The sequence below is a fragment of the Mustela erminea genome, chromosome 6, assembly GCF_009829155.1.
Source record: "Mustela erminea isolate mMusErm1 chromosome 6, mMusErm1.Pri, whole genome shotgun sequence".
NCBI lineage: Eukaryota > Metazoa > Chordata > Mammalia > Carnivora > Mustelidae > Mustela > Mustela erminea.
In genome coordinates this window covers 24,912,682-24,939,952 of record NC_045619.1, presented here as the reverse complement: position 1 = coordinate 24,939,952, position 27,271 = coordinate 24,912,682, and the positions used below count along the sequence as shown (strand labels likewise).

At 36.3% G+C, this 27,271-nt stretch overlaps 2 protein-coding genes across 9 annotated transcripts in view; one reads left to right on the top strand and one right to left on the bottom strand.

Annotated features, from left to right (window-relative positions):
- Window positions 1-14,602, top strand: part of METAP2 (methionyl aminopeptidase 2) — a 29,862-nt gene extending 15,260 nt beyond the window's left edge. For both annotated transcript variants that reach the window (XM_032346746.1, XM_032346745.1), the window contains exons 5-11: window positions 7,060-7,221; window positions 7,958-8,139; window positions 8,969-9,063; window positions 9,324-9,420; window positions 12,530-12,633; window positions 13,276-13,391; window positions 13,908-14,602. In XM_032346746.1, the coding sequence (XP_032202637.1) occupies window positions 7,060-7,221; window positions 7,958-8,139; window positions 8,969-9,063; window positions 9,324-9,420; window positions 12,530-12,633; window positions 13,276-13,391; window positions 13,908-14,160 (1,009 nt within the window). In that variant the 3' untranslated portion in view covers window positions 14,161-14,602. The remainder of the gene's footprint in view (window positions 1-7,059; window positions 7,222-7,957; window positions 8,140-8,968; window positions 9,064-9,323; window positions 9,421-12,529; window positions 12,634-13,275; window positions 13,392-13,907) is intronic.
- Window positions 14,603-18,109: 3,507 nt separating this feature from the next.
- Window positions 18,110-27,271, bottom strand: part of USP44 (ubiquitin specific peptidase 44) — a 46,822-nt gene continuing 37,660 nt past the window's right edge. For all 7 annotated transcript variants that reach the window (XM_032346724.1, XM_032346729.1, XM_032346732.1 and 4 more), the window contains 4 exons: window positions 26,450-26,645; window positions 24,016-24,124; window positions 19,693-19,898; window positions 18,110-18,315 (listed from right to left, as the gene is read on the bottom strand). In XM_032346724.1, coding sequence (XP_032202615.1) covers window positions 18,116-18,315; window positions 19,693-19,898; window positions 24,016-24,124; window positions 26,450-26,645 — 711 coding nt within the window. In that variant the 3' untranslated portion in view covers window positions 18,110-18,115. The remainder of the gene's footprint in view (window positions 18,316-19,692; window positions 19,899-24,015; window positions 24,125-26,449; window positions 26,646-27,271) is intronic.

The window sequence follows — 27,271 nt, the reverse complement described above, 5'->3', positions numbered from 1 at the left end:
ATGGTTTTGTTACTGATGTGATCAAGATTTTTAAAATTTTTAACCATGTGAATGTGGTGGAAGACTTGAAGTAATGTTTCATACAAGAAAAATTGAGATTTGATAAACCTTAGAAATTACCCTTCCCTTCTTACCATCATTTTCTATTGCAAATTAAATATAGACATAGAATAACTTCTTTTTTTTGAAACAGTAGAGAAGGGGCAGCTGGGTGGCTCAGTGGGTTAAGCCTCGGCCTTAGGCTCAGGTCATGGTCTCTGGGTCCTGGGATAAAGCCCCGCATGGAGTTCTCTGCTCAGTGGGGAGCCTGCTTCCCCCTCTCCCTCTGCTTTTCTCTCTGCTTACTTGTGATCTCTCTCTCTCCGTCAAATTAATAAATAAAATCTTTAAAAAAAAACAGATGAAGATATTAATTATATGTTGTAATTTTTTTTTTAGTAATACTTGAATATTGAAAAGCAATATTGTATGCTGTGGAAAAATAAAAAATTACTGTGATTATGTTGCTCTTCAGTAAGTTTTGATATTTTTTGACATTCACATAATCAGTTTTGATTATTTGCAAATAGAATCAGTATTCCTATAGACTTGGTAAAGTATTAAATATAGTTTTGTATCTGCCTTCAGTTGTTTTTTAAGTTTACATTTACATTCCAATTAGTTAACATGTAGTTTCATGTGTATGTCATAATGCAAGTACACTCCTTTATCCCCATCACCTGTTTGACCTGTCTTTTGTATGTCCTCTCCTCTGTTAACCATCAATTTGTTCTTTATAGTTAAGAGTCTGTTTCTTGGTTTACCTCTCTTTTTTCCCTTCTTTTTTTTTTTTTTCATAAACTTACTAAAAATTGCATAAATTATCACAAAGAACTCGCCTGTGTAACTACCACCCAGGTTGAGTACAATATTTTATTTAACTTTTTATTTTGAAATAATTCCATTTTAAGAGAATTGTACAAAGAACTCCTGCATACCTTTCATTCAGGTTCTCTTTAACATTTGCCGCCTCTGTTCTCTTTCCTGATGGAATATGGCAGTTATACATGTACTGTATAATTACCAATGCGATAACATTATCTCCTTGCAAGGTGGAAGGTAAATGTGGAAAATAATATATTGGTGAATCTGTATACATACTACTTTTTCTGAATTAATCTGAGGGTAGTTTGTGTATTATTTAAAAAGATTTTATTTATTTATTTGAGAGAGAGAGAGCACAGGCAGGGGTAGGGGCAAAGAAAGAGGAAAAGGGAAAAGCAGATTCCTGCTGAGCACAGGGCCAGCCTGCCTAGATCACTACCTGAGCCAAAGTCAGAGGCTTAAATGACTGAGCCACCCAGGCGCCCCAGTAGTTTGTGTATTTTTGGATGGAATACTAGACAAGTAGATAATTCAGGGTAGTCATATCTGGAGGCAGATGATGCCAGATTTTATCACCATGATAAGGTATTACTCAGTTTCTCTAGTGTGTCATTAATGTTTTTCCTCTTTAATTAGTAATTTTTCCTTTTAAAAAAATTGACATTCTCTATGTATTTCCTGTGTCATTAAAAATTTTTTATGCCAGTTTTGAATGATTATAATGGTATTCTGTTTTGTACCTAACACAGTTTTATTAGTGATTTCCCTATTTAATATTTCCCTAGTTTTGAACTTTCAGATTTTTACCATTAGGAAAAATTTTGTGATGAACATCCTCGTATATTAATCAGATCTGATTTTTTCTCTTATTCTGGTCTCTAGAAGTAGAATGAAGAATTATTTTGAAATTCTTGGTATCTGTTTCTAAATTTAGTAGGCATTTGTTCTATAAGCAGTACATATTCATTTTAGAAGAGGGAGGAAATACAGATAAGCAAAAAGAAGAAAATCTAAATTCTGCCAATTTTAAAACCACTGTTGACATGCTTTTTCTTCCTGTATACAGAGGTATACAGATGTGTATTATAAATACCTGGGAATGTTTTTCAAGATAGAACTATTCTGCAAACAGCTTTATAACCCATTTTTAAATTTGTTTTCATGTTAGTAAAGAAATCAGCAGTATTTTTATATGTCTCTGTATATGTATGTGTTTTCTACTGATTTTTCTTTTTTTGCTAGAGCATTTAAAAAATAAGTTTTGGGGTTTTGTTTTTGTTTTTGTTTTTATGATTTTATTTATTTGACACACATAGAGAGATCACAGGTAGGCAGAGAGGCGGGCAGAGAGAGAGGGGGGAAGCAGGCTCCTAGCTGAGCAGAGAGCCAGTTGCGGGACTCTATCCCAGGACCCTGAGCTTATGACCTGAGCGGAAAGCAGAGGCTTAACCCTCTGAGACACCTAAGTGCTTCCCAAGTGCTCCCCCCCCCCCTTTTTTTAAAGTTAGATCTCCAAGCCCAGCATGGGTTTTGAACTCATGACCCTGAGATCTAGAGTTGCATGTTCTACTAACAGAGCCAGCCAGGTACCCCAAGTCTCTTTTGAGTCTTCACTTCTAAAAACTTCAAGCAATGGGGTGCCTGGGTAGCTCAATTGTTAGGTGTCCAACTCTTGATCTCAGCTCAGGTTTTGTTTTGTTGTTGTTGTTGTTGTTTTAGATTATTTAATCATTTCAGAGGGAGTTGGTGGGGACATATGGAAAGGGAGAAGGAAAGAAGCAGACTAAGCAGACTCCCACTCTGAGAGCTGAGCCTGTTGAGGATGGATCTCACAACCCTGAGATATGACCTGAGCCGAAATCAAGAGTTAGAAGCTTAATCAACTGAGTTGTTCAGGTGCTCCTCAGTTCAAGTCTTAATCTCAGGGTGGTGAGTTTGAGCCCCAAGTTGAGCTGCATGCTGGTTGTGGAGCCTACTTAAAAAAACAAACTTCAAGCATCTCCCAAGAATTAGATATTCTTCAAATATCACACTTAACATAAGTTAACAGTAATTTTCCAGTATAATGTAAGTACCTAGTTCATATTTAGAATTTTTTTCCCTGTTATCCCTGAGACATGTCTTTAGCTATTTTTGCCCTCTAAACCATGATCTAGTCAAGGTGCATATGGTGCATATAGTTAGAATCTTTACCTTCTTCTCTATTGCACTGACTTTTTGAAGAGACCAGGTAGTTTAGAAAGTCTTATATTTTGGGATTTCTTTTACTGTTTCCTTGTGGTGTCATTAAGCTTTTTTCTCTATGCCTTTATTTTCTGTAAACTGGATTTAGTTGTAAAGGGTTAGATTAAGCACTTTGGCAGGAACATAAAAGTGATACTATATTCTTTATATTGTATCATAGTCTGTTGCATCAGGTATAAGGTCAGGTTTTTCTCTTACTAGTTTTACTGTATTGATCACTTGGTTAATGTGGTAATAGCCAGCTGTTTCTTTTTTAAAGGTACTTTTTTCTTCTTGTAGTTTTCAAATAATCTGTGGGGGTAGTTTGGTACGATTGGAATATCCTTTTCTTCAACAACTTTTTAATTATTTCAGTATCTATCCATGCTTTATCAGTTATTTCCTTGGGGACTGCAAAGTGGTGGATTTCTAATTCTGTTGTTCTTTCTACATTTATTAGCTGACCTGTAAGAAGAATTTTACCTATCCACTGGGTATCAATTAACTTTATCAGTTAACTACAGTTTCTTATAGACCGAGTTAAAATATGCTTTATTTTTCCCCTTTTAAGGATCAGTTTTCAGAGGAAAGAATTGGTGTCATGTCTGTGTGTGTTCTTATTTCTGGGTTAAAAACATGCACTTTTATTTATTTGTTTTTATTTTTTTAAAGACATGCATTTTTGTTTTTATTTATTTATTTTTTAAAGAGTTTATTTATTTATTTGACAGAGATCACAAGTAGGCAGAGAGACAGGCAGAGACGGGGGGGGGGGGGGGGGGGGGAAGGCAGGTTCCCTGCTGAGCGGAGAGCCCCATGTGGGGCTCGATCCCAGGAACCTGGGATCATGACCTGAGCTGAAGGGAGAGGCTTAACCCACTGAGCCACCCAGGCACCCTGAAAGACATGCATTTTTAAATGGCTTTTTATAAATGTGGCATTTAGTGATTTAAAAATACAAATATAACTATTTTTTAAATTATGTATGCAATGAGTTCAGAAATGTTTTGACTGAAATTAATTGGATTCCTTTGTGTCTTTTGGTTTGACTTATATATTTTATGCTCTTAATCTAATAAAAGTGATGAAATATTGAAAAGACTCAGAACTATGAAAGAGGTGTGAATTTATATACTCTGTAAACACTTCTGTAAAGATTCTTTCAAGCAGTTATTCTGATAGTTTTGTTGTTGCATAGATATATTTTAAACATTTCTAACCCACCTCTGTCAGTTGGATGAATTAATTGCCCTTTCAGAGATTTATTATGAGCTCAGAAGGTTTTTTTTCCATCTTTTTTCTCTATTTTTGCTAAATAAACTGATGATCAGAATGTTGTATTTAGGAAAAGGGGAGAGGCTCCTTCATCATATTTTCTTAGACATAGTACGAGCTTGGAATTATGATGTTAGAGCTTGAATATTACTCTATTGACTTTCGATTTGAACTCAAGACTTAGAAAAATAATTTCTTTAATCCATTTTTTAATTGGTAACTCTTTACCAAGAATGCAGAACATTCCATAACATTCCATAAACATTCTTTCAAAGAATTCACTGCTTCTAAGAATCAGCTGTGCAACTTCAGAAGTATAAGATCGCGTGAGGCTTATTGATTTCAGTATTGGCGATCTTTATTGTATTATGTCGTGATTCTAAAATGTAGTCAAATAGCATTTGGATTTTAATTATACTTAACATTTTAACCTACAGGAAGTGAATTTGAGGAATTGAAAAGAAATGTGAATTGATAGTAACCGATTTCATTTTCATGGCTGATACCCATCAGTTCCCTGTGAAGATAGTCTATCATATCATTCTGGAGAAAACGTTTGAGGATATTTTTGTTTTTCACAAAATGTTTGGCTTTGGGGGCAGGGCTGTCCATATAGGTTTGGCTGTAGTATATGTGCCGGAGTTATGGCCCATGTAAGAGATGTGATATGAAGAACTGTGATATGTTTAGTTTAAAAATTGATTTGAGACTTTATCCAGTACTCTTAAGCCTAAAAATGATGTTTTCTTAGAATATTTGGGTTCTTGGTTCCCAGGAAAGATTTTTAGATTCATGGGAGAGAATGGACTGGAGTTATATCTGGAGGTCAGGAGATACAGTTTGTCTGTCCCATCATGGAGTGGGCAACTATATTGCAGCTGAAAAAGATTGAGCTGCATGTCAAGAGTTACCTTCTAGTTCCTGTTACCTTCTAGTCCAAGGATGTTCATTTGAATACTTTTATTAGGAATTGCTTGTTGAGTCTTCACTATTCTGATAAAAGTAGTTTATATGCATTTATATATTCGTGGAGTTTAAAACTGACCTTAACAGATGGTGTTGCAATATTTCAGTTTTCTGATAACATCAGTATACAGATTCAAAATACATTTCTAAGGGGGGGTAAGGAGAGGGTGGTTGGGTTATGGACATTGGGGAGGGTATGTGAAAGGGTGAGTGCTGTGAAGTGTGTAAGCCTGACGAGTCACAGACCTGTATCCCTGGGGCAAATAACACATTATATGTTAATAAAAATAATTAATTAAAAAATACATTTCTAAACAAAAGAAACCAAAGAAGCCTCTGTGATGCTTAAGTATCCTTAAATAGACATAGGACAGCCCCTTTGAGTCTTTGTAGCAAATTAGAGGTGTTAGATGTTGGCACACAGGTAGCTGCTGCAGTAGAAAGTAATCATAATGAACTTGACAGTGACAGAAAAACAGCATTTGGGGCCATTAACTTAGGGACTTGGTGTAGAGCAGTTGTATAAGCTTCTTCTTTAAAGGCCCATATAGGAAATATTTCAGGCCTTGGGTGTTACTCATTTCTGCCTTTGTAGCATGCAAGTAGCTAAAGACAGCATATAAACAAATGGGCATAATTGTATTGCAACAATTTTATTGACAAAACAGGTGCTGGCTGGATTTGCCTGTAGACTATACTTTGAGACAAATAGTAATTCCTTGAAGGCATCACTTTTGTAAGTGAATACAACTTCTATATCGGTGATCACTGAGTTTGTGAGCTCTATATTCAATACTGCTTAATGTGTGAAAGTTAAAACTTTTTAAAAGGTGTTCATTTGAAAACAGTTACTGTTTTTGAAATATGCTGCTTAAAGGGAGTCAGTGGATCTCCTCATTCCCAGAAACTGGATAAGAAATGTTTGTTACTCCTGACAGCTTTTTTTTTTTTTTTTAAGATTTTATTTATTTATTTGACAGAGACACAGTGAGAGAGGGAACACAAGCAGGGGGAGTGGGAGAGGGAGAAGCGGACTCTCTGCTTGAGCAGAGAGCCCTGTGCATGGTTGATCCCAGGACCCTGAGACCATGATTGGAGCCAAAGGTCACTTAACTGAGCCACACAGGCGCCCCATACTCCTGGCAGTTTTAAAATATGAGCCATATCCTTCAAGGAAGATCACTTCATATATAGATAGAGATATACAAATATATACAGATGTACATACATACAATTAGAAAAATCCTTCAAAAACACACAATATTTTATGTTTTGAGTTAGGTGTATAAAGATTTCCAGGTCAAGTTTTTGCATTAGTACTTACCCTGTGTATGAAGTTAAATGCTAATTTTGGTGTGGTCTTTTGAAGTCTCTTAGACTATAACCTTGAGTGGAAGGATGACTGTTTTCTCCCATTCCTTAGTTTCTAGGACTCTTTTCTGACTTATGATTTTGTCTTTTTGTGTGGCAGAGTTTTAGTCTCTATGAATGAAATCTCACTTGAGATTTTGTTTTGTTTCTTTTGAGTCCTAAAGAAGGTTTAACTTGATTTGGCTGGATTGCAAATGTGTGACTACTTGTTTTTCAGAAATTTTGCTAACATTTAATAAGAGAAACTGAATATGTAGCGTTTTATCTAAAATGTCTTATATTAATATATTTTTATCTCTCCGCTTTTATGTTCATCTGCTGTTTCTTAATGACTAATACTATGCTGTACATACTATAAAGGCGAACAGCTGCTTGGAGAACCACGAGTGAAGAAAAGAAAGCATTAGATCAAGCTAGTGAAGAGATATGGAATGATTTTCGAGAAGCTGCAGAAGCACATCGACAAGTTAGAAAATATGTTATGAGCTGGATCAAGCCGGGGATGACAATGATAGAAATCTGGTAAAAGAAATATGTTTTTGTAAGAACATGATGTCTTTTTTTTTCTTTAGTGCTAACTCCAGTTGTAATGTTTGGCTTTCATTATTACTTTGCTAAAACCTGAAGTGAAGCTCCTAGAAATATCTCTGAGTTCTTGTACTGTAGATGTAATGAGGAATTGTAAGAGGACATTTATACCTCAACCACTCTATTTTGTACTCATGTACACTTACATATGGAAGTGCACACATTATTATGATTCTTATGTTCTGCTTGAAAATCTGTTACTTTGCTATCTAACAATTAATATTAAAATTATTGGTCATAAAACATAGTTATAATGCAATGAAGAAACCAATAAAAGTAGTTATTTCTCTAGTTTTCCCTGAGAAGTAATTAGTTGTAAAAGGCAACAGTCCTCTAATTCAGACAATTTTTACGTACGCAACATTGAGCAAATAAAACGTAGTCAACATTTAAATTAGTCTAAGTCAAGAATCTCATTTCCTAGAAAACTAAGTAAAAAGTGGATCTTGTGGTTCTGTTTCTTCAGACTTCTAATGGAAACAAATTCTTTTTATCTTTTAGAGATGAGCTACTATTTTCATAGCATTAGAGAACTACTTATTCATATCTAGGAAGTGCTCAGATCACTCCCAGAAAGTAATTTAAGAGTTTTTAGTAAACTCTCTGGACCTGATGACCTGTAGGGTATATAAGAATAAAAATGTAAAAGTAAACAATTTTTTTTTCATAGTGAAAAGTTGGAAGACTGTTCACGAAAGCTAATTAAAGAGAATGGATTAAATGCAGGCCTGGCATTTCCTACCGGATGCTCTCTGAATAACTGTGCTGCCCATTATACTCCAAATGCTGGTGACACAACAGTATTACAGTATGATGACATCTGTAAGATAGACTTTGGAACACATATAAGTGGTAAGTTCTTGGAAATAAGCCTCCCCTTGCCAAAAAAATCTAGTCTTCTTTCTGCTGGACGGGGCTACAGGTTTTAAACTCTCCAGTTTTCTTCTTTATTCCTTACTTTTCAGTAGAGCTGTGTTGAGGTAGATTTTGAGATTTTTTAAGCATCCTGCTAAATGGAATATAATGAAAACTGTTGGGTAGTTGAGGTTTATTATTTTTTGTATCAAAGTGTGAAGAATTTAATCATGCATTTCTTCATGTTGTTGTTTCAGACATTTATCCGTATAACAACAAACATTTACTTAGATCCTTTAAGTCTCAACCTTTATATACTTGGTGGCTTTTCTAAATTCTCTCTCAAACCTCCTCAGGTTAGTATCTTTTTAAAAGTCTCACTTTAGGTGAGAAAGTAAAGCTCAGATAAAGTATTTAACCTGAGGTTTTGCTAAATTGGAGAAACTGAACTGATGATTGACCAGTGTCTGTGGAACTATACATTTTCTCTGCCCACATTGTTATTCTTTAGTTCCCCAGGTTTTTCTCTTTGATTTGTTTCTGTTTATAATTTTGTCTGTCCACCTGGGTTAGCACTGAATTGGTACTATCTTGAAGTAATATATACTAACACTGGAAATAGTCTTTTTATTCTAAAACCTTTATGTAAAATGTATGCTTTTTTCCACTTGGATTGTGAATACTGTCTGGGTACTTGGACTGTTGCCTTCATCTGAACCCATCATTTTATTTTCCTTTTAACTAGTAAGTTTAATAGAGTAGATGATATGAAGTAGACAAATTGACTAGTGGATAAGTCAACTTAAAGAAGAATTTTCTCTTTCAGGTAGGATTATTGACTGTGCTTTTACTGTTACTTTTAATCCCAAATATGATACATTATTAAAAGCTGTAAAAGATGCCACTAACACTGGAATAAAGGTATGTGAACTAGAAGCACAATTTCATTCAATGTATTTTGAACCTCTTCTAGCCTGTTTAAGGTCTCTGGATTATGTAAGACAGGTCTGCTGCCCTTAGGGTTTTAAAGTGGGTAATTCTAGTACACTGTACCAAAGACTTACAGAGGAAGTTACAATGTGCAAAGCAGTTTATTTAATCATCCTTTATTTTAAAATACTAATAAATTGCTATAAAATTCTTCATTTTGAGTAAAAATGTATACATCATTTTGTTTTTAGTGTGCTGGAATTGATGTCCGTCTGTGTGATGTTGGTGAGGCCATCCAAGAAGTTATGGAATCCTATGAGGTTGAAATAGATGGGAAGACATATCAAGGTATACTTTTAAAAACTGTATCTTATTTTGAAATGCATGTGACCTCTTACAGAATTAATTTTGCAGAATCATGTTGAGTGCTTTCTTTGGGTCAGCTGCTTTATCTCCATCTCCTGGGAATACAAAGAGGAAAAATGGGGGAGAGGGGAAATGAATGACCTCCTCATATTAGGAAAACTGTGGTCACTAGGTGGGAACTATTGTCAAGCTACTGTGGTATAGGTGATGGGACACCAAGGGATTTATCCCAGATTGGCCAAAATGCAGACTTGGTTTTCTGTGACTAGTCAGATTGAAGCTCAGAGACAAGCCAGAGACCCTTTCCACTAATGCCTCACTAGGTGGGAACTATTGTCAAGCTACTCTGGTATAGGTGATGGGACACCAAGGGATTTATCCCAGATTGGCCAAAATGCAGACTTAGTTTTCTGTGACTAGTCAGATTGAGGCTCAGAGACAAGCCAGAGACTCTTTCCATTAATGCTTCCACCACCATCCCCCACTTTTTTTGCTTTGAATCTAGAATTTAGAGTCCAGTTAATTTCTTCTATGTCTTTCCTTTAATCTTTATTCCCTTTGCCTCTTAGTCTTTCTTAGCTACTGTCTTAGTTACATAGTCCCAGAGTCACCTATGCTTTCTGCTGCTTTCCCATCATTCCAGCCTTTCTCCAGTCTCTGGGTCTGACCACTATCCCCCTTCCTAATCTCTGCTCACTGTTTTCTTTAACCACTATTCTAATAACTTTCTTACAGAATATTTCCTACATTTCCTTTAACCAAATCCTGTCTCTTCTTTATATTCCTCTTTGCAGAGACGCTCATGCTTCCTTGCCCTCAGTAAATTCACATCATTTAGCATTTTTTGCATAACCTTGCTGATAGTGATAGGGTATTATGTTTCTTCCAACTACAGAAGGGGTTCTTCCTCTGGTATCTGATGTTATCTGTCCTTGTTGCTCTCTGTCAGATCCTGTGAACACCAGTACAAATCAAAATACTCTCTTAAGGCTGTTCACACTTGGATGGGAGGTATTATGGGATAATGAAGAAAACATATTGTGAGGTGAGACAGGTCTATCTGACTTAGATAAACTTAGACCTGGCTTAGATAAACTTAGGTCGAAGTTTATCTGACTTAGATAAACTTAGTCCTACTGTAGGGTCAGACAGGTCTGTCTGAACTTAGATAAATCCTATAAACAGAACCCAAGTTTCTTTGACTATAATAGGATTAAGGATATCATGTTTTCTTTTTTTTTTTTTTAAAGAACTGTAAATTTTATGACAATGCCTGGGATTTACTAGTATGCAACAAATTTGTGATTTCGTTCCCCCAGATTTGGTTGGTTGGTGTCACAACGAACAATGCTTACTCAAGTCCCTCTCAAACCATCTTTCCTTCTGTTGTTTTCTAATTCTATAATTTTGGTTGGCTTGTGTTCTGCCTTTCAGGATATATTAAGTGACAGTTTGACTTAATATTTAGTTACCACATAACATTGCCAGCCTGAAATATTGGAATCAATATCTGCCTTCTTACACTTTCCATTACGCAACATTTTAGGTTCATTTTGTTTCAGCACCCCTTTTTTGATACCAGTTATTGTGTTGATCACGGTTTTTAGTGGAGTGGCATAATTAATTTTTACTGATTTGAGTAGAAAGTATATAGACAAATCATGATGTTGGGAAGATAAAAAAATGGATAGTAGGCTGTATACCCAGCAGCAGTTTCCAAAAACCATGTAACAGAATGAGCCATCAAGGGAGTGGTTTTATTTACCTAGATCAGGAAGCTATAGAATTGGAAAGTTACCTTTATCATTATTGGTCCCAGAATTAGCCTGCTGCAGTCACAACCTGTATAATACACAAATGGATACTCCTATGCCCTGCTCCTTCTGTGTAACTTGGTTTTTATGTGAGGTTGGTAAAGTTAAGAAATCTTAAGTAAATGTATTTTTGATTGGCCTGTGGGGTAAGTTTGCCAGGTCTTGGAGAAATAGTGATGCTTACTGAATTTTAAAAGTAAATTTAGCTTACCATTTGTAAAAGAAGGTGAATTTTTTTGAAGAGCTAACTGAGAGTTTTTTCTGTGCCATCCCCTAAATATAATTGTCATTTTTTCATTGTCATTGAATTGAAAAAAATCTTGCTACCTACTTCTGCCCTGAAAGAAAGGTGGCTTGTTCTGAGAATTCTAGCACTGGTAAAGCTAGATTTTTTAAAAAACTTTTTTATTGTGAAATTATGTCATGTGTGAAGAGATACATGCAACATAAAAATTCAGTTAAGCAATTATGAAAACTATAATCCCTTGTGGAATAGAATATTCCCAGCACTTCAAAAGCCCTTCAGTTCTGTGTACCCTTTTGAATTATAGCAGCCTTCCTCTAGCAAACCACTGCCTGGAGTGCTGAAATATTTGCATTTGCTTTTCTTAATGTCTTTATCACCTAATTATGTATCCCTAAATAATAGTATTGTGCTTAATTTTGATATGTATAATAAATAAAACAGTATGCATACAACTGTGCCTTCCTCTGTTCTTTTTTCCTTAGGTTTTATTTCAGTTGTTCACTGTATCCCAACTTTTTGTTTTTATTATTGTATAGTGTTCCATTGTGTGAATATACCACAATTCATTTTGTCATTCGTCTTGGGACCATGGAATTTAAATTTTCCTAACACACGAGCTGTGCTATAATAATAAAATTTCATTTTGTAATTCTGTCATTTTGACACAGAATTCTCATTTTCACATTACCTTTTGGTCCGTAACTGTATTTTTTGTTTGTAATCACAGTGTACATGGCATTTTATCTTTTATTAATGATACCTCCTTAGGTGGACCCCCATTGTGTCATCACATAATTTGTTCTTTTCCCAGTATCTCCCTTCCTCCCTTCTAGTTTTTAATTGATAACACTGTAAACCTCTTTTCATATTCTACTAGTTTTCCAGTTTGTATGTAACTGTGCCAATGTGGGGTTGTTTAGTAGAGCCATGTCTTATTTTTAAGTCAATACTTGAAGTCTGTGCCAGAAAGCTAAGAGATCTGTTTGTGCGCCTGAAGGCCCTGAATAACTGTCTTTCCCTGTTACGCCAGTGAAACCAATCCGTAACCTAAACGGACATTCAATTGGGCCATATAGAATACACGCTGGGAAAACAGTGCCCATTGTGAAAGGAGGAGAGGCAACAAGAATGGAGGTATGTGTGCCATTAATAGTGTTTTTTATGAAGCATTTTAATTTTTTTCCAAACTAAAGTTGGTGGTAGTTAAGTACGTAGTATGTTGAACAAAATTAACTTGCCGTCTGTACTCCAATAGGAATTGGTCTATGTGAATGTGTAGATCGTGTCTGGTCAGACCATGGCTTAGTTAGATGTGGAAGTTGGCTAGCCAAAGGATTGTTTTTTCACCACTTATTAAGCATCTCTTAGGTGCCAGTCCCTTTAGTAGTCACTAAGGATGCAATAGTGAACAAAATAAAATTCCTGCCCATGTAAGGCTACATTCTTTTTTCTTAAGTAGGCTCCATGCCCAGTGTGGAGCCCAGTCCAGGGCTTGCATTCATAGCCCTGAGATCAAGACCTGAGCCAAGATCAAGAGTCAGACACTTCACCAGCTGAGTCACCTGGGTGCCCCATAAAGGCTACATTCTAATAGGAGGACACAGAAAGACCAAAGAGTGCTAAGGAGATAAAGCAGGAAGGGTGGATAATGACTACCAGAGGTTATTTCATGTTTCTTAACATGGAGTAAATACCACCTCAGGCTGAAGTTAATAGATGGCAATTTAATTAGTTCTTGCTTTTTCTTTTCTCCCTGGACTCTTACATATACTTTAGGAAGGAGAAGTGTATGCCATTGAAACCTTTGGAAGCACAGGAAAAGGCGTTGTTCATGATGATATGGAATGTTCACACTACATGAAAAACTTCGATGTTGGACATGTGCCAATCAGGTGAGAGACCGTTGTTTTTAATATGTTTCTTTTCCCAGTTAGCAGCATTTTTAAAAATTTGACATATCCACAGTGGTACATTCATAAGTGTACAGTTCTATAGCCTATGAGTGTTTTGTGGATTTTTATAATACAGCAAAGAAACTAGCCTGTTAAAAATCGTAACCGCAATAAAAACGACATAGGCAGGTATTCTCTTAAGATCCAGTTTCCGGTGGTAATTTGAGAGGTCATAATTTTGCTAGCATTTCTAGGTTGGTTTTTTGTTGTTGTTGTAGTTGTTTATAGATTATTTATTTATTTATTTATTTATTTATTTGACAGAGAGAGAGAGGGAGAGAGATCACAAGTAGGCAGAGAGGAAGGCGGGGGGGGGGGGAAGCAGGCTCCCCACTGAGCAGAGAGCCCGATGTGGGGCTCGATCCCAGGACCCTGAGATCATGACCTTAGCTGAAGGCAGAGGCTTAACCCACTGAGCCACCCAGGCACCTTTAATTCTGGATTTTCTCTTCTTAGGCTTCCAAGAACAAAACACTTATTGAATGTCATCAATGAAAACTTTGGCACCCTTGCCTTCTGCCGCAGATGGCTGGATCGCTTGGGAGAAAGTAAATACTTGATGGCTTTGAAGAATCTGTGTGACTTGGGCATTGTAGATCCATATCCACCATTATGTGACATTAAAGGATCATACACAGCACAGTTTGAACATACCATACTGTTGCGTCCAACGTGTAAAGAAGTTGTCAGCAGAGGAGATGACTATTAAACTTAGTCCAAAGCCGCCTCAACATCTTTTATTTTCTAAGCTTTGTTGGAATACATTATACCAGAAGTAATTTGCAACATGTTGTCTGTTTAACAGTGGACCTATGTAATGCTTTTATCCATGTTTAAAAAGGAAGGAATTTGATCGAAGGCAAACCATCCAATGTAATTAGCCAAGGAAAAGGCTTTCAAGACTTTCAAATGTTAACTGTTTTTTCCCATCTAGGAAATGCTATAAAGCTCAAATTAGTTAGGAATGACTTATACATTTTTTGTTTGAACACCTAAGAGATGCTTTTCAGATATTTATATTGCCATATTCTTAATTGAATGCTTTGAATGACTACATCCAATTCTGCACCTATACCCTCTGGTATTGCTTTTTAACCTTCCTGGAATCCATTTTCTAAAAAATAAAGACATTTTCAGATCTGAGAGCTATATTTCAATGTCTGTGGTTATAATTCTGCACAGGAATTAGCTAAACATAAATAGCTGAACATGTAGGGAAATGTAGAGACTTTTATCTTGATTGTAGACCTCTACACTGAAACTGTTCTGATATAGTGGCTGAAACAAGTTCTGTACATGCATAAAATGGGAGAATCTTAAGAAATTAATATAGAGCTTTAGGAATAGTTTGCCTTTGTTTTCTTTTTAGAACCATTTTAATCTTTGTCTTTCATTTTTTTCCCTGACATTGGAAAGATCTGTTAATTGAAACATGCTAGTAGGAACATTATACCAGCTCGAAACCTTGATTTAGTAAAATCTCAACATATAGATCCTCTGTCCAGTGGTAGTACTTACCAGGAAACGTATTCAGCTTACTCAGTAAACCAAAAGGGCATTTAAAACTACAAATACTAAGACAGGGAAACTTCCTGTACTTGGATTGTGCTCTAGTTAGGAAAGTTTAATTGCATCATTAGGCTTTTTCATTAGTGAGCCAAATTACTTTAATACCCTGCCCTCTGGACTGGCTTGAATTCAAAACTATGGTGGCATTTCAGGGAGTGAGGTTACAGTAACATGGCAGCTAAGTGCATAAGTTGAATGTAAGACGCTGAATACTTGCTTGAACTGAGTCCCACTACAGATTCTTGAACAAATTGCTTGAATTCTTTGTAACTGAATTTTTGGCAATGTTCCAACATAATTTTAAAACTGTTTATGTACCAAGGTAAAGCCTTAATTTGTATATGCTTTAGCACAATAAGATTCACTGCCTCTGGGATGCTGTTTAGTTTGTATTTTGTTTAATGTTTTTCTCATAGGAAGAAAAACCAGACTTCTGTACTTAGATCTATTATACATTAAAAAGCTGCTCTTTCAGCATTAGAGCTATAAATGAATGTTATCTTATGGGATAAATAATCTAGTTTTTAGCTATATGAGCCATGTTTATTATGGTGCTAATGTTCAAGAGCTACTTTTGGATTATTTCCTCCATTTTCTGTGATGTGCCTAGTGGCAGAGCTCACCAATTCATGCTTGGGCATGTTACAGGTCTTGGGGCCTCCAGCTAGTTCTTTTGGGGTTCTAAGTCCACACCTTCTTCATGTGTTTTGGTGGGAGACAGAAAGTACCTTGATTTCTAAGCTCAGAGAGTTTCACAATTGACCTTATGAGTGAAAAATGTTGGAGTTTTGTAAGACCTCTTTAGCAGTTATCTCAAACCCGTTATGAGCTCCCCCTCTCTGGTGTAACTGTTGGGAGCAGTAGCATCACTGCAAGCCCCTGGAATAGCTGGAAGGAATATGATCTTGTAAATAGGAAAGCTGTCACTTAAAAAAAATTGTATTGTTTACCTACTAGCCATGTATCTCTTGAAATCATTTTGTCATGTTTACAATGATGTACCTTACTGGTAACAAATTAGTTTGATGTTTAACAAATAGTGCCTTTAGTAAATTATTTTACAACCAAAACATGTTGTTTTTTGTTAGATCAACTTAGCTGAATGTAAAGTCTACATTGAGATATATAGAACAAGAAATCTTAAGTTTCTGTTCATTGGCTAGGTTTTAGTTTTGTTGTAAATTTAAGGGACTTTTTTTATATCAGTTTTACATTTGTACCAAAATTGAGCATAAAGTACAGAGTTCCCATATACCCCACAGCCTCCCCTCAAAGGTTTTGGTTTTGAGGGATTAAAGTAAAAGGCTAAGTCACTTTGTCTCATATATTTTTACAATGAAGTTAAGTACTGAAACAAGCAACCTATACTACTAGAAACAGCAAAGCTTCCAGAGTGGTTTTTAAAATAATCTCCCTAAAATTAGGTGCAAAAGTGTACAGCAGCTAACCCAAATACAAAGTAATCCTTGAAATTAAGAGAGGCTAGACTCTAGTATCTTGACCACATAAATTTTTAATGAGGTATAATTATATTAACAGTTGAGGTAACAACTTGCATAGGTATTTAAATGAACGATTTTAAACTTTAGCCATTTAATACTGAAGCTGTATTTTTGGCATAAATGATTGGTCTGTTCAGAGATAAATTCTCATTGCACTTCATGATCAGCTGCCCCAATGACTTGTTCTCTAAAATTTAAGTAAAATTTGCTAATAGAGGTCCTTTTCAAGCTCATACTTAATAGATGATCAGTAGCTGAGAACAGCATTCCACAGGATATTATCTTTCATTAAGATTTCAACCTGTAGGGAAACCCCCTTTCAAAAAAGGAAAAAATGATCTTCCAGTTTGTTAACCCTGAGCTAAGATGTTAAATAGCTGATCTGTAGAGGTTAGTGAATAGTTACCAGCAGTTGAATTTTGAAGAAATCTAGTAAGATTATTAAGGAAGAGCAGAATATTTCATATGTACTTTTTAATAAGATGCAAGTTTAGATAATTTTTTAATTAAAAAAGTAAGGGCCCAGTGTTTAAGTATCTGAGGCTCCTAATCTTCACATAATTGGAGCAAAACTTATCCAGGCCTTTAGCTATTTAGAAATAGAAGATGCTGAATATGTTGCTCAGTTGCCAATTTTTTTTTCTCTTCAAGAAGACAATTTTTTTCCTTCAAAAATCTCAAGATATGATATGGTGCAAAGCTTTTAAGAGATCTAATGTTAAACATATAAAATGAACTTATTCAACTTAAACTGTACTTGTATATCATAATACACTGCTGAATTCAGATTTTTGATAAGACTGTTTATTTAGAATCTGGACAAACCTGTTTGCTGCCAAACCATCATTGTAAGTCCCAGCCATCATTGTTTTCATGTCCTCAGTACTGAAGTAATTTAAATACACTATTTATAAAGCTGTCATTTTCATTTTGGACTATGCCAAATAAAGAACAATTCTTAAAACTTAATAAATTTTTGGAAAAATGGAAGTTCCGTTAACCAAAGTAATGTCTATTCTGAGCCCTGTAACACACAAAGCCTCAGGAATATAAATTAGTGTGATTGATGATTATTTAGGTGATACCTTGATATTTCACAGTAGTAGTTTAACTCCCTTCAAAGGGCAAAGATAACTTCAGCATACAAATGGCCTGAAAGAAATTTTTTTTTTTGGTATGACTATTAGTAAAGAAAGTATCTAATTTTCCATCTAATAAGAATTTGTATAGAAAATGCCTACAAAAGATAAATAAATGTATAAAATGATGCCACCTGAATTTCGGTAAAAGATTGCACAAATTCATGATCTGAGCCAATTAAGACATCAAAATAAAAAAGAGGTAATGCTAGTCTGAAGTAAATACTAAAAGTTTAAAACTCCCAAGTACTTGAAAAAAGTTTAGTTACCTGCTTGCTGTCATTGATACACATATTTATGCTAATCTTGTTTCTGTAAAAGGAATTTTGTTGTAGATACAAAATGTATAAACAGTGCATTGATTGCTAAGTAAAAAAACAATGAAACTCAAAATTGTAAGCCCTTTTAAAAAGTATATATAAAATCGCAAGAAGAAAGCCCCACTGTCTTTGGATCAGCTAAGGATTTCATTAGAAGAGGTATCAGCTTCTTCATTGGGATGTTGGCTACCAGACAGGAATTCTGGAGGCAAGAGTTTAGAATGTCCATTCTCAGTAACTCGCTGGGTATAAAACAAGATATAAGCTTGGGCCTTGCATACTTCATCCATAGTGCACATGCTTAGCTTGGAATCATTGCAGTGTACCCAGAACCCTAGAGTGAAGCACAGAAATATACCTTAATGTTTATAAAATAACTTTAGAAAGTTTCTAATATAAATTAAAATGGATTTAAAGGCATTATAGTCTCAATGAGAGTTACGTTTCTTTGAAGGGAAAATAATTAGCCAATCCATTTCTATTAATGAGAAATACAGCTTGGCAGTATGTTATTCTGGAATCATCTACCTCTATTCTAGAAGTAATCTGAAATTTAAAAATCTTACTAGTTCACTTGACACTATCTTTAATTCTAGGTATAATCCGACCAGTTAATGCTTTTGCTGCTAATCATACTGTAAAGCAAGCAGTGTGCAACTCACTCTTGGTAGTTTATTGTTAAATTAATTGCATTCGTGGATTATGTGGGCTTTCTCTCCATCTTTTTTCTGGGTGAGGGAATGGTATGAATGGGGAGGCTTAGTCCTCATTCAGTAGTAGTTGAAGGAAGGGGAAATAAAAAGTGAAACCTAAGTCAATTTTGCCACCTATGAAGACTATCCTTGAGGGTCCACGGAGGCAGTAAGTGAAAGTGAGTTTTAAAACCTGAACTCGGGTGCCTGGGTGGCTCAGGTGGTGAAGCGTCTGCCTCTGGCTCATGTCATGATGCCAGGGTCCTGGGATCCAGCCCCGTGTCAGGCTCCCTGCTCAATGGGGAGTCTGCTGCTCTCTCTCTCCCTCTGCCCCTTCCCCATCCTTTCTGCCCCCTCCTTCTCTCTCTCCCTCAAATAAATAAAATCTTTAAAAAATAAAAAAGAAAACCTGAACTCAGAGTTTGTTCTAAATATCTGTGATCCCCAGTTCATTAATGCTCTGTTCTCTAACAAAATTGACAAGATGGAACCAGTAGACAGAGGACTTGTCCTTACAAATACGCTTATAAGATAGCAAAATGACTTTTAACTAATGTGACCATCCTTATTATCCTATTGCTACAGCCTCTGAAAGTCAAAACTACTATAATCCTGCAGAAAATATTCCATTTTCTGCACAAATCCTTGATTTCTTTTTGTTTTTTAAGAACTACAGAAGTATTATTGAAAAAAAAGGATCAGGGGCGCCTGGGTGGCTCAGTGGGTGAAAGCCTCTGCCTTCGGCTCAGTCATGATCCCTGGGTCCTGGGATCGAGCCCCACATTGGGCTCTCTGCTCAGCAGGGAGACTGCTTCTCTTCCTCTCTCTCTGCCTGCCTCTCTGCCTACTTGTGATCTCTGTCAAATAAATCAATAAAACAAAACAAAAAAAAAGTATTGTTAAAAAAAAAGGCCAAGTGGCTTCACTTAAGATGATTAGTGGCCAATTTAGAAATTATAAAGCCTGAATACCAGTTTCCAGGTGTGACCCAAAATAAAATACTTTCCCCATCTATATACCTCCTTCAGAATTATAGCAGTAGGCAGTGTAGTGTCCTGAGCCAAATCCTTTCCCATGGTGCATTACTACCGCAGATAAATCATAGATAAAACATTCTGGTCTGAGGGATTTCAAGGATTCCCTGCAGCAATAAGGCTCCATGTTTAAGATTTCTTCAAAGCCAACATGAACACCAATTTTCTCTCGGTTATTACGTCCTGACCACCTGTGAACAAACCAGGGTAGAATAAAAAAAAGTCAAGGGAATATAACCATGTACTAGGTTCAGACAGTCATAATAAAAGGCCTCAATATAGAATACAAAGTGTCATATGTAAAATAATGTAAATGTAAAATCCTTCCAATGCTGAAGTTGGCTATAAATGGAAAATTTACGTTCATTTAACAGGTTTTAAAATATTTGTCTTCTGCAGTTAATTGATAGTGGAAGTAAATCAACTTTTAGCAAAGGAAATTATGGCCTAGATTAATTCAGGGTACCAAAGGGTTTTTAATTCTCTTTTGCCTTGTCACACCATGTGGAAGATACTCCAGAATCTAGAATTTGTTCTTGGGAGACATAACCTGGACCTTTCTTGGCCAAGTATATGGAAAAAGCAGGACCAAAAAAAGGCACCTCTAATTCTTTGGAACATTTTAAAGTTCTTCTAAGAAAAAAATAAGAACTGTAACCCTTCCCTATAAGTCAGCACAACACTCATTAGGGATAGAACTCAAATAATGCCTCTGTACTGTCATTTTCTCAGTCTGTTGGTCATGCTTCCTCTTATTGAACCAAAGCACAACAAGCAATGTTTTTATCATGCACACAGTATGAGCTGGTGCTACAGGGGAAAATAATGTGTTATTCAAGAAACTATAATGAAGCTTGGTTTACAGTGGTACAGAGACAAAAGACAGACACAGATGAAAACATGATAGCATTAAAGAACTAAAACATGAGGTTATGACAAATAATAGTAAGCAAAGGAGGAGAAAGGAAGATAGGTTTTGTGAAGCAGAAATATGTGAAAAGGTTATTAGCACACTATAAAATTGTGTGGAACTAAAGATGAGACTTGCAAATTAAATTATCTGTTGGGAGAGTCATATCCCAAAACTTCTCCCATGAAATGTGTAAGAGATCCTATATTCAATGCACCTGTTAAGTAGTTAACATGGAAGACCAAGCATATAAAAAAACTGGGACTTGCTTAACACAAGTTCCTATAATTCCTATCATTCAAAAGATTCTTTTAGTTTACCATATCATTCAAACCTTACATTATTTAATGCTAAATAAACACTCATAATATATCTAAATAGACAATACTCATTCCTATTGATTAAATTGGGTACCCAGGTTTTTTTCTGCTGATGGAAATACAGTAAAATGATAACAAGATAACACTATACCCCAAGTTCATAGTAGTTTGCTTCAAAGAGAAGGGAGAGCATTGAACTGGGAGGCACACATGGGGAGTGTCTAAGGTGCCAGAAATGTTCCATTTCTTAACGCTTTTTCAGAGGCTCCTCTATACCCCTCCTCTATCCCATTTTCCCTTTTATATTTTATATATCCTATATATTGTATACATTGGCAAATACAATAGTGCTTTTGAACAGATGAAGAAAAAGGAGAAAGATAAATGTGGTAAAGGCAGCATAAACAAATAAACATGGCATGAAGGGTCAAAAATGTTTTGGGCAAAAGACAAAGAGATAGGGTCAAATAGGTTTAACTCAAACGAGAGCTTGAAATACCAGATTAAAGCTGCAATTAGGAAGAACAGGAAGTTCTTCAACAGTATCATAGCCAATTCAGCATAAATTTAAGTAACCAAAATTGAAGTCCTTTCAGTTCTGTCTTTACAGAATCTCGTTTATGCTCTTACTTCTCCATGCTCCCCGGCCCTTCTTACCTGGTCATGGACTACAATATTAACCTCCTAACTAATCTTCTTGTTTTTATTCCACTTGATTTAATGCATAGTGGCAGGTCTCACCTGATTTCACTAAACCTTTTTTGAATACCCTTCCAGGTTCCTCCTCCATACTTCATGTTACTCCCTTAGGCTAAAGTGCTCCTCCTTCTGCATATACCACATTAATTCACTTAATAAATATTTTGGGGCAACTACTATGCACAGAACTCGGTTCTGGGCCTTGAGACATAGGCATAGACAAGGTCCCTGTCATTACTGAGCTCTTGTTCCACTGCCAGAGGGAGAGGAGTACGTAAATAAACTACAGATTGCAGACAGTGGGGTTTTGCCATTTATGCAAAAATGGGGTAATGTGATAATGAGGGTTGGGTGGTGCTACTTTTAAATAGGACGGTTGGGGAAGTGTGCTCTTAAGAATGGACATATGAACTGAGACTTAAATGACACAAAGACCCCTATGCCATCAGACTCTGGGAACATTTAGACATCAGCTAACTCCCTCTTCCAAATCTCCGATAAATCAATTTGTATATAACTTGTGATACTTAGCATTTTTCTTTTTCCTTTTTAATTTTTAAAAAATTTTAACGAGGCTTCATGCACAGCATGGGGCTTGAACTCTCAACCCTGAGATTATGAGTCGTATACTCTACCAACTGAGCCAGCCAGGTGCCCCCACAGTATTTCTATTTCACTACTATTTCCGTGCATGCCTGACTATAATCTTGAGGAAAGACTCCTACTTTATATTCCACAGGAATATAGAACAACATCTTGCATTTAACAGCACTCACGTGTTACTTGTTGACTATACCTTTAACAGCTTCCATAAGTAACTGAAATAACTGGGAAATGGGGTTGAGAAGAAAGAGGTACTGGACTTTTACTTTACCTTCTGCAAAGTTTGGATTGTTTTTAAATATTTTATTTATTTATTTGGCAGGGGTAGAGATAACAAGCAGGCAGGGAGGCAGGCAGAGGTGGGGGGGGGAGCAGGCTCTCTGCTGAGCAGAGAGCCTGATGTGGGCCTTGATCTCAGGGGACTCGATCCCAGGACAGAGGCTTTAACCCACTGATCCACCCAGGTGCCCCAAGTTTGGATTGTTTTAAAACACATGTATTATTTTAATTATTTAAAAAAAAGAAAAACTTTAAGGGGAGCCTGGGTGGTTCAGTTAAGTGCCTGCCTTGGGCTCAGGTCATGATTTTAGAGTTCTGGGGTCAAGCCCTGCAATCAGGCTCCCTTCTCAGCAGGGGAGCCTGCTTCTCCCTCTCCCTGGGCCCTGGCTCATGTGTGCTCTCTCTCTTGCTCACTCAGTCTCTCAAAAAATAGATAAAATCTTAAAAACACACACACACGCACATACACAACTTTAAACAAGCCAAAAACCAATATGTATGAAAAACACAGTCTCGAAAGTTTTCAAATCATCACACATAAAGTAACTTAAGAACAAAGCCCTAGGGCGCCTGGGTGGCTCAGTGGGTTAAGCCGCTGCCTTCGGCTCAGGTCATGATCTCAGGGTCCTGGGATCGAGTCCCGCATCGGGCTCTCTGCTCAGCAGGGAGCCTGCTTCCCTTCCTCTCTCTCTCTGCCTGCCTCTCCGTCTACTTGTGATTTCTCTCTGTCAAATAAATAAATAAAATCTTAAAAAAAAAATTTAAAAAAAAAAAAAAAAAAGCCCTAAGGTTAACATGGTTATTGCCAGGTATGAAACCATATGCTTTGCTTAACCAACAGTTTTGCAAAGTAATTTGTCTGACTAAATGTATTTATGAACTCTAGAGTCTTTTTTGTTTTTGTTTTTGTTAATTGCTCTGAATTGAACTGCTATACCTTAGGTATTTTCCAAGAATGAGGCAATTGGGTCAAATACTCTTAAGTTATGAATTTAAAACTTTTATACCTAAAATATGTTGAATATTAAACTCTGTAAGCAGGAGCTTACAAGAATAATATTACAGACCAAAATGTGAAGGGTCTACTCATTGGCAATGCAATCTACGAAGGAAGCTAACCAGATGCTTAGTTACTGAAAATGGTGTCTATTGATTAAGGCTAGAGATAATGACAACATTCTTTTTTATCTTTTAAAAAAACATAAAACTAGATAGATGTGAAGTCCTCTACTAGCCAAGTATATACTATTAACATCTGATTCATCACATGTGTTAAATTTTGAAGTACTATAAGCACAAGGAATAATTAACTTCGAGTGTGTATTTGGAGGGGTGACTGAGTGGCTGGCTCAGTTAGTAGAGCAAAAGATTTTATCTTGGGGCTTTAAGTTCAAGCCCCACACTGAGTATAGAGATTACTTAAAAACAAAAAAATATTTAAAGCAAACAAACCAACATACAAAAGAAGTGTGTAGTTGGACTACTACTACTACTAACCTGAATCGTTTGAGATGTAGTCTGAGAACTTGAGGTAGGTGGCAAATCATAAGCTGTTTTTGTGCTTCTGTGAGTACAACTGATTTTGAAGAAAACCTTCTACGCTTTGCTGTGATATCAAAGACAGAATGGGAATCAAATTTAAAGATACAAGGAAATGCTGAGTAAACTTTAAGCACTTTAGACATGTATTATTAAACATTTTCTCTGTTACAGGTATTGTATTGTGGTACAGATAAAGACATGGCCTCTCAAAAAACTTAGAGGCACACAATTTAAGAGCTAGTCAGGCAGACAGACATGTAAACAATTAAGCACCTGATTTAATATACTCTCACAAATAAGGCAAAAGAATGATCTAGTGGCTATAATATTTAAAAATGGATTTGGCTATGCCATTTAATAAGATGTTAAAACTGTCCCTAAACATGCTTTAATATACTCTTCTCAAATTCTTAATTTAAAAAAGCATCATAGTTCATCTACTGAGGTTAACTGGAATGCCAGGGTGGGGTTCTTACTAGTTCAGAATATTCTTCCCCACTTTCTGACAAAGCAGTCCTCTTCCAGCTCTGAGCCTAAGGCCTCCGTCAGTGTCTTGCTTTTGCTATTTTGGTTGCTATTTTGGTACCAGATCTTAAACAAGTGGCACTTAGGATTCTTTTTGTTGTCTCTTCTGCTTCTCTGGAGGTCCACCCATGAATTGTGCCTGCAGCTTCTGGCTGCGCCACTATCCACTAGAGTTTGCTCCGGATGCCCAGGAGCTGTCCTTCAACTGATACAACAGCTCTGACTCAAGCCACAGCACCAGCTGCTTCTCACGCAGGTGGTGGAACCAGCCCCCATGAGGCTGTCCCGTAAGCTATCTACATTTGCTACAGGTGGCCTGTCCTCTAGGTCTCTATCCCTGAGATCCAGCTATCCAGTGCTGCTGAAGGTCCTGTACCTACTTTTGGATCATCTCCCTGAATACACGGCCCACGTATAGCTAGCTAAGTAATACCAGGGCGCCAGAGTGGCTCAGATGGTTAAGTGTCTGCCTTCGGCTCAGGTCACGATCCTTTGGTCCTGGGGTTGAGCCCCACGTCAGGCTCCCTGCTCAATGGGGAGCCTGCTTCTCCCTCTGCCTCTCTCTCAGTCTCTCATGAATAAATAAATAAAAATTTTTTAAAAAGTGATATCAACTCCCTGACTTATAATTTTAAACATCTGCCTTTATATATTAAATTACAGCAGCTCTTTTAGGACTTTATTTGAGAGGCCCAGTAAACACACACAAAAATGTTATAGAACGGTATTCTGCATTTGTTCATGGTATCTTTCTATTCCCAGATTTGGTGGATGAAAGCATCTAGGACCATTCACATTTATGTCCAAGCAAAAAAGTACGTCACCATTTGAATTTGATAAAGGTTCACTTTTTTTCAAACCTTATAAATCCTAGGCTATTTATCACAGAGTTCATATTAGATAGCACTCAGAAAATGTTCATATAAGTTATTCTTAAAAAATCATCAACTGATGTGACATTTCTTCAATGCTGGACTATGGACTATCCAATACATCTTTTATATTATCTTAGAAGTTTAGTATCTAAACCCTAAGATCATCTTTTTCAAACATGGAAATTAGAGAGAATACCTAAAAATGTATAGCATAAACACTAAGATACCACACTGATAGAGAAGATAAGGACACCAGAAAAAGATACAGCAGCTCTGTGATGTTTTATACACAATTTCCCTGAAGAATGACGCTTCCCTTTAACCGAAAGGATTATTTCATTCCCCAGTGCTAGGGGGGAGGGGCTCTCTCTAGTAGAGAGAATTTCTCATAATAGATCTTTAATTGTTGGTTTCTTCCATTACATATGTGAGCTCCTTGAAAGTGTTTTACTTCTATCCAAAGCAATTAGAACAATGAGTAATATAGAAGAGATAGTCAGTAGATGGTTTTTGACTAAATCTTTGTTTTTATGAAGCCTCTCTATAGCAGTAGTCCAGCTATGTATTTCCTATTGTATAGGTATGCATACACACTTACATACATATATTATCTATACATCAATGTTCTGATATGTAGCAAAAAGACTCTTAAAGCATTTTACTTAGTACTAAATAATGCGTTTTCCTTTTGCTAGTCCTCATCGCTACTTTATTCTACCTCACATATTAAGTTCAAATTTCTTATTTCATGAATCCTTTCTCACCATATTTGACTATGAGATCAAAAAAAATTTAATGTCACCAATAATGCAAAACACATAGTTCACAGATGCCAGTTATAAAGTAAAAATACCTATCCCAGTTTCTTTTGATGAACTAACAAAGTTTATTTCCAGAACTGCTACTTCAGGAATTTCTTTCAGCTTCCTCTCATTTGTGTTATCCTTTTTAATCTTAGAAAAGCAAAAGAATATACAGTCTCTACTTACAGTTACAGTGGTCACATACGTAGATTTTTCCTTCTAAAGCTTCAGTTTCTGTGAATTTGGCCAGCATTTCAGTAACCAGACATGGCTGGGAAGTAATATCTCTTCCACTGCATTGGTATCTTTCTGGAAATTCCAGTGATAAGTCCCAGAAAGGTTCTATGGTATTTGATTTGTTGTCACATGCAAGACATGTAACCTGCAAATAAAAATATTAGTTTCTCAGAATAAATGAAACAAGATGGGATTGGGAGGGAGACAAACCATAAGTGACTCTTAATCTCACAAAACAAACTGAGGGTTGCTGGGGGGAGGGGGGTTGGGAGAAGGGGGGTGGGGTTATGGACATTGGGGAGGGTGTGCTTTGGTGAGTGCTGTGGGGTGTGTGGACCTGGCGATTCATGGACCTGTACCCCTGGGGATAAAAATATAAGTTTATAAAAAATAAGAAATTTAAAAAAATTATTAGTTTCTCAGATTACAATCCTATCAAAACATTTACTCCCTTCACTATAGAAGTCACTGCTGTAAATTAGCTTTTCCTCTGAAAATGCACTGTCAGAATTCTGAGTAATCTGCTTCATATTATTTTCAGGGATTTTTTTTTCATTATTATAATTTTTCCTTTCAATAGCTGTCATTAAACCCACTATGTACTGGTGGGGTTTATTTTATTTATTTATTTATTTTTAAAGATATATTTGTCAATGAGAGAGAGGAGATAACAAGTAGGGGGAGCAGCAGGCAAAGGGAAAAGGGAAAGCAGGCTCCCTGCTGAGCAGGGAGGCCAATGTAGGGCTTGATCCCAGGACCCTGAGATCATGA